At 43.4% G+C, this 7,500-nt stretch overlaps 1 protein-coding gene across 2 annotated transcripts in view; it reads left to right on the forward strand.

The window, feature by feature from the left end:
* The window catches only part of LOC122247768 (mapk-regulated corepressor-interacting protein 1), an 18,891-nt gene that overhangs the window by 10,906 nt on the left and 485 nt on the right, over window positions 1–7,500 (forward strand). For both annotated transcript variants that reach the window (XM_086532978.1, XM_086532974.1), the window contains 4 exons: window positions 337–464; window positions 4,372–4,413; window positions 4,604–4,654; window positions 5,783–7,500. The exon at window positions 5,783–7,500 is cut by the window's right edge and continues 485 nt beyond it. In XM_086532978.1, the coding sequence (XP_086389104.1) occupies window positions 337–464; window positions 4,372–4,413; window positions 4,604–4,654; window positions 5,783–5,850 (289 nt within the window). In that variant the 3' untranslated portion in view covers window positions 5,851–7,500. The remainder of the gene's footprint in view (window positions 1–336; window positions 465–4,371; window positions 4,414–4,603; window positions 4,655–5,782) is intronic.

Raw genomic sequence — 7,500 nt, forward strand, 5'->3', positions numbered from 1 at the left:
TATATATATATATATATGTACATATATATATATATATATATATATATATATATATATATATGCATGTGTATATGTATGTGTGTGTGTGTTAATGTATATATACTTATACTTATACATATACATATACATATACATATACATATACATATACATATACATATACATATACATATACATATACATATACATATACATACACGCATGCATACACACATATATCCATAGACACACACATATGTATTATATATAGTTATTTATTTATTCACCTAAAGCAATGACCGCCATGTGCACAGAGACTTGGAAGTAACCCTGGCGTGCCTTTGTGTCTGTCCGCAGTTCTCCGCGGCCAGTGTTCCAGAGCGTCGGCGGCAGCAAGGGCGGCCGGGGCTCCACCAACGGCCGCGCGCCCAATCATGACGCCATTTCGCCCCAGCACGAGGAACTCATCCGCTTTTTCAACGAATGTGAGTCGCTACGATGTGTGTGTTGTTGTTGTTGCATGGCCTGACTCCTGCCTAGGGTGATTCCCCCTTCCCCGGCAGCTGTCACCTTTCTTTTTAATGTGGGTAGCTTCTTCGTAGGTGTTTGTCTGCGTGTTTGGGTTGCGTGTGTCGCGTGCGAATTACAGTGGACGAGGAGGGAAGGTCAACATTCCGATGGGCATGTTGTTATGCAGCGGAAGGCGCCCTCGAGACACGCGCGGGTGAGGCTTGGCTGATCGTATTCATGCGTGGAATTAAAAGACGCTCCTTTCGGGCATGGGGCGCCGCTCGGGCAGAGTATATACTATTGCAAAGGCTGAGCCTCGTTGCGTGGCATGGCATCATCATCTGACAAGCCTTCTTGCCTGTAGGTAACCATTTGGCATTTGGTGGTTGGAGTAAAAGGTTTGGTGAATGGTAGGGAGGCTGACGGAGTCAGTTGGGAGAAACATCTTTGGCTTTAGGTCGTTTGTCTCTTACCACCACTCTTCCTCCTCCTTCTCCCCTTCTTCTCCTTCCACGTCTCCCCCCCCCCTCCTCCTCCTCCTCCTCCTCCTCCTCCTCCTCCTCCTCCTCCTCCTCCTCCTCCTCCTCCTCCTCCTCCTCCTCCTACCCCTCTCCTCCTCCTCCTCCTACCCCTCTCCTCCTCCTCCTCCTACCCCTCTCCTCCTCCTCCTACCCCTCCTCCTCCTCCTCCCCTCCTCCCCCTCCCCTCCCCTCTTCCTCCTCCTCCCCCCTCCTCCTCCCCTCTCCTCCCCCCTCCTCCTCCTCCTCTCCTCCTCCTCCCCCTCTCCTCCTCCTCCTCCTCCTCCTCCTCCTCCTCCTGTCTTCCTCCTCCTCCTCCTCCTTCCTCCCTCCTCCTTCCCTCCTCCCTCCTCCCCCCTCCACCTCCTACTCCTCCCCTCCTCCTCCTCCTCCTCCTCCTCCCTCCTCCTCCCTCCTCCTTCCTCCTCCTCCCCCCCCTCTTCTCCTCCTCCCCTCCTCCCCTCCTCCTCCTCCTCCTCCCCCCCCCCTCCTCCTCCTCCTCCTCCTCCTCCTCCCCCTCCTCCCCCTCCTCCTTCCCCTCCTCCCCCTCCTCTCCCTCCTCCTCCCCCTCCTCCTCCTCCTCCTCCTCCTCCTCCTCCTCCTCCTCCTCCTCCTCCTCCTCCTCCTCCTCCCCCCTCCCCCCCTCCCACATTTCATTCTCACGCCGTGTTGCTTTCATACTCCACAGTTATCTTGCTGATAACGATAAAGCCAAACGCCGTGGGAGGCGTAGGGTACTGTCTATATTTATTTTATCTTTCAGTGCTCATCTGTTAAACTTCTTGTATTCTTTTCGGTTTAAAACGAAGTTGACTTTGACTTCAGTCTTTCTTTAGATAGTCCGAGCATACACACCTTGTCTAATCGTGATTTTGGACCTAAGCGTTTGAATGGCAGTTTTTTTTTATTATTATTTTCTCCTATTCTCGACTGATGATAACGTCTCTACTGAGCCCGTCTTGTTCATTCGCTCCTCATTCTGTTTTCCTTCTGTATCCTTTTTCGTTACTTTTTTCGTTTCCTTTTTTTCCCTTCTCCCCACCGGCATAGTTCGCACTCTCCCTTTCCTCCTGCAACGTACGCCGAAATGAATTCGTCAAGAAAGGGTAGTTGCCAACGCGAGAGTCAGAGGAAGGGAATATCGGTTGCATTCGTAAATATTTCCACTTCTTTTCTGCCGTCTCTCCTTGACCCTGCGTTCTGCAATTAGCTGCAAACGTCTCGCGACGTCACAGCTGAGAGGCGTGACGTCAGAGCGCCGGTGAATGACGTCACGGCGAGGGGGAAAGCGCGCCAAAACTAACTAACGTCTCGCCCCCTTTTACTCTAGGCTTATCTGACCCCCGGAATTTAAGAAATTCGTGGCTACTATTACACACGGGCTGTTATGCGTCCGCCCCTACGCATACACTTAAAACCTCAACCCAACCCTCACTCACTCTTATACACTCGTGATCATATATGACGACCTGGGGGGTTAGGTTGGTGTGGACGGGTACGGCGGCCGGCGTAAATTCTTTACGTGGGTTGCATTAGAATAGAGTCTCGGGTAGAGAGGGAGGGGGGAGAAGAGGGGAGAAAAGTGGAGAAGAGGAGAGAAAAGTGGAGAAGAGGAGAGAGAAGTAGAGAAGAGGAGAGAGAAGTAGAGAAGAGGAGAGAGAAGTAGAGAAGAGGAGAGAGAAGTAGAGAAGAGGAGAGAGAAGTAGAGAAGAGAAGAAGGGAGAAAAAAGAAGAGACGAGAGAAAAGAGAAGAGAAGAAGAGAGAAGAGAGATAAGAGAAAAGAGGGGAGAGAGGATAGGCGAGAAAAGAAGAAAGTGGAAAGTGAAGAAGAGAAGGGAAAGAAGAGGAGAGAGGAGAAGAGAAGAAAATGAAAACTGCAAAGTGAAGAAGTGAAGGGTAAGAGGAAAGAGGAGAAGAGAAAAGAAAAGACAAAAGAGAAGAGAAGAGAAGGGAAGGGGGTGGCGGAGAAGGAAGAGAGAAAGTGAGAGGGCCAACCGAAGAAGCATTCGAACTCAAGACCTTATCATGTCTTGCCGGCTAACTCCCACCCTCCCCTCCTCCCCCACCGTGCTGTTATGACCGCAGCACGTGTACCTCCGATTTTTTTTAGTAACTCCACGTGCTTCGGTTCAAAGCTCCAACTCGATTTTTTTTTCACTTTCTCGCCGGTTATATATATTTTAAATCCGTTGTAAAACCGAGATAGCTAGTTTGATTTAAACACGGTGGTTATACCCATGACTTGTGCATTTTCATTTAATACAAGGAGAAATATAACCCCAGTGTCGATGTAGGGGCGCCTTTAAAGAAGCATAAAACATAGTAACAATAATAGAAACAGCATGAGCAGCCGCAGTCAAGATTACGTCACTCTCGTCACACACCTTCCTTACACGCGCGCGGATTGGCCGAGACGTCAAAATGTGACGGCTTCCCATTGGCCGAGAGCCAGATGGCAGTGCCGGCTGGGCACCCGGCCGGGAGACGCGGCAAGGATTTTCTCCAAGCTTCCTCAAACGTACTTTTAGGAACGTTTAAACGTATAGAATGGGGGAAGCTTTAATTCGCTGCGAAACGGGTGGAGACATTCGCAACGATAGTGGTTGATGAGGCCAAGAGAGAGGGAGGGTAGGAGGGTAGGAGGAAGGGTTGTCCTTGCTTGAGTGTATGCATGCGTCCTCTCATGGTGCGTGCTTGTGGGTGAGATAAGTATGAAAGGCTTATTATTTTAGTTCTACCGCTTGAACGAAAGCAGTACAAGTTTAGCGATATTGCCGAGAGGTAATGGATCACGGATTTTTCCTTTTTTGTTTGTTTGAAACTCATCCATTTGCACATCGATGGAAAGTTTTGAGATATAATGTTGACAGATATATAAGTTATTCTTCAGTGTTTTTTTTTTTACACCCGATTTGGCCTTCCTTTGACACTTTTCGCATACTTAACTCGTTAGATGTCGCCACATAGCAACTCGTCAGCCACTCTAACCTTGGATTTTCATGTTCTACTGAACATTATTTTGAGGATTTCGACGTTTTCAATTATTTATTTTGTGTTATACTTTGCATGGAGGAACATCCTATTAATTGCAAATCATGTAGTAAATGAACATCAAATGTTCTATTTTTAGATCTGTATTTTTACATGAAAGTCAAAAATTTCTTTAAATGCTTGATTGTCAGTTGCAAAGAAAGAATTCTGTAATTCTTGTTCTTAAGCAGTTAGACATGTACATGATTCACTATTTCTGGCCTTGTTGCAAATCCTCTGAACATCAACATTGCCTTATATAAGAGTTGCTAACCATGAACACGCAGCTTATTTTTTCTTGCTTTATTTAACATGAACCACATTTTTTTCCAGCTTGGGGCCGAGTATACAAGGAGCTTGAGATGAGCAGGCAAGGTGAGAGATTTTGATTTTAGTTCCTTGATATGATGAATTTTATCGATTTTTTTTTTTATACTGAAGGATATTAAATGTCATTTTTGGTGTGGTACTTGCATTGGATTGTTTAACAGATATTAGGGTAGGCTATAAAGCTGTTACATTAATTTTATGTGATTTTTATTTAATTATTATTTTTTTTTTTCAGGAAGTGGTATTGCTTACTATCAAGAAAAAAATGTTCATCCAGCATTACAGGGTAAGATTTTGTTGTTGATTTCATAACAAACTCTGACAATAATATATGTAATGGTATTGATAGTGGTAGTAATAGTAATGATGGTAATGATTATGATAATGGTGATAATAATGATAAGCATAATGATAATGTTGATAATAATGATAACAATGATAATAAGAATGATATTAATGATTAAATGAATGATGATGTTGATAGTATGATACATCAAAACAAGTTCAAAAAGTATTAGATATTCTCTCTCTCTCTCTCTCTCTCTCTCTCTCTCTCTCTCTCTCTCTCTCTCTCTCTCTCTCTCTCTCTCTCTCTCTCTCTCTCTCTCTCTCTCTCCTTCTCCTCTCCTCTCTTCTCTCTCTCTCTCTCTCCTCTCTCCTCTCTCCTCTCTCCTCTCTCCTCTCTCCTCTCTCCTCTCTCTCTCTCCTTCTCTTTGTCACTGTTTCTCCTTCTCTCTGTCACTGTCTCTCTCTCTTTCTCTCTCTCTCTCTCTCTCTCTCTCTCTCTCTCTCTCTCCTCTCTCTCTCTCTCTCTCTCTCTCTCCTCGCTCTCTCCTCTCTCCTCTCTCTCTCTCTCTCTCTCTCTTCTCTCTCCTCTCCTTCTCTCTTCTCTTCTCTTCCTCTCTTCTTCTTCTCTCTCTCTCTCTCTCTTCTTTTCTCTCTCTCCTTCTCTTCTCTCTCTCTCTCTCTCTCTCTTCTCTCTCTCTCTTCTCTCTCTTCTCTTCTCTCTCCTCTCCTCTCTCTCTCTCTTCTCTCTCTCCTCTCTCTTCTCTCTTCTCTTCTCTCCCCTCCTTCTCTCCCCTCTCTCTCTCTCCCCCTCTCTCTCTCTCTCTCTCTCTCTTCCCCTCTCTCTCTCTCTCTCTCTCTCTCTCTCTCTCTCTCTCTCTTTTCCCTTCTCTCTCTCTCTCTCTCTCTCTCTCTCTCTCTCTCTCTCTCTCTCTCTCTCTCTCTCTCTCTCTCTCTCTCTCTCTCTCTCTCTCTCTCTCCTCTCTTTATCTCTGTCTGTCTTTCTTTCTGTGTGTCTGTGTGTCTTCTGCACATAGAAATGATGTTTCTTCATATACACTACAATACCTATCTGCAATTGGTAATCCAAAATATCTGTTTGTATTCACTTTAAAATGTTCACTTGCAGACTTCAAGCCCTTTGATCTTGAGGAATTCTGGGGTAAAAGAATGTACCAGAATCTGACCCAATCGTAAGCCAAAGACAGGCACAAGCTCTCACCAGAAGGAGCGAGAGGGACCCCCAGGCTCGTGCTCATGGATTGGGTTCTGGGTCGTTCCCCTCAGGCTTCTTCCACATCACCCACCGTGTGGCGGCCGTGGCTGCTGAGCGAGTGCATTTGAGGTTGAATACGTTACGGAGTTCAAGAATGCCTGTTTTCATCATGCGCAGACACCTTTGTTTCTGGAAGAGGGCTCCTGTAGTGCATGTCCTGCAGCAGAGTTGCATTCTTAAGTTGCTGGACTTTTATATTGCTGATTTTTTATTTTTTTTATTTTTTTCATTGTTAATTGTCAGTATTTGATGGTCAGTGTATTTGCTGAAGCATTTATGTTAATTTTTCATAGTGAACGGAGGTTGAGATTTAAAGAGTTCTTTTCAGGCATGTGAATTATAAGACAAGTGAACTTGAATGAGTAGTTTTCCCATACGTTGGGAAATAGATTTTTAGAACTGATTAGGTAATCCAAGTAACTTTGTAGCATTCCAGAGAGACAGACAAAAAATGAAAATAAAAAAATAAAAATTAAAAAAAAGAAGAGAAAAAAAAAATGGAATCAAACCATATATTAAGGCTGCATATATTGATATTGTACCAACAATTGTTGCACCATTTATGCTGTATTTTCAGGATATTTTCCATGGACTTTGACATTTCAAGTGTGGCGGGTTTGTTAGGAAATATTATATATTTCTCATATGCTTGCTATACAGTACAAAACCAACTATAACCAATGCCACAAAATAATAACAAGAACTGGACATTGAAAAACCAGCTATTTTTAGATTTAATAGCATATTTAATCAGTTGGAGTCGCATGACATTGTCATTGTTTTTTTTCCTCATATTCATTGGAATTGCTTTTAATGCAATGATACACAAGTTGATTAGAGGCCTTCATGTTTGATCTTGTAGAAACATGATTAAAAGTTTATAAAATCCTTACTTCATATTCTGTTATATATAATATATGTGTGAGCATGTAAATGTACTTGTGCTCTTGCATGTCTTCATGCATGCACACTCACACATACACAAATACACATATAAACTTTTACACATACACATAGACATGTACCCATATACACATACACATAAGAATTCATACGTTTCACACACATACCCACGTATTTACGTGTTTGTATACATACTTATGCATGCTTCATATTTTTCTGAACTATGTTGTTGAAGCATCTTCATGAAGGTGCAGATTTTTTTTTGTTTTTTCTCTCATGGAAACCATATATAGAGAAAATGTCTCTATGATGCAAAAAATATAACTGTCATAATCAGTTAGCATATGTATTGGTTTGTGGAACATATTTAAAGAGTCACAACATTTGAAAAGTAGAGAGTAATCCATCAGTGTTGGTAGTATGTATCAAGCTGTTCAACAATTTGACGTGTTTTTGTAATATATCAGGTGATTGAGTGACAGACGATAGTTATTGTAACATGACCATGTGATTCCCCCTAATATATATTGCTAATTTTGTATCTTGTACATTTTGAAATACTTTCACCTAGCCTTGCTGATATTTAAAAGGCTGATGTAAATGGGGGAAATCACTACAGGGACAAAGCTTCAGGAAACGAGAGTAGTGCTCCACAAAGTTGCACTGTT

The sequence above is a fragment of the Penaeus japonicus genome, unplaced genomic scaffold, assembly GCF_977035675.1.
Source record: "Penaeus japonicus unplaced genomic scaffold, GWHDUDI00000001_assembly GWHDUDI00000003, whole genome shotgun sequence".
Classification (NCBI taxonomy): Eukaryota; Metazoa; Arthropoda; class Malacostraca; order Decapoda; family Penaeidae; genus Penaeus; species Penaeus japonicus.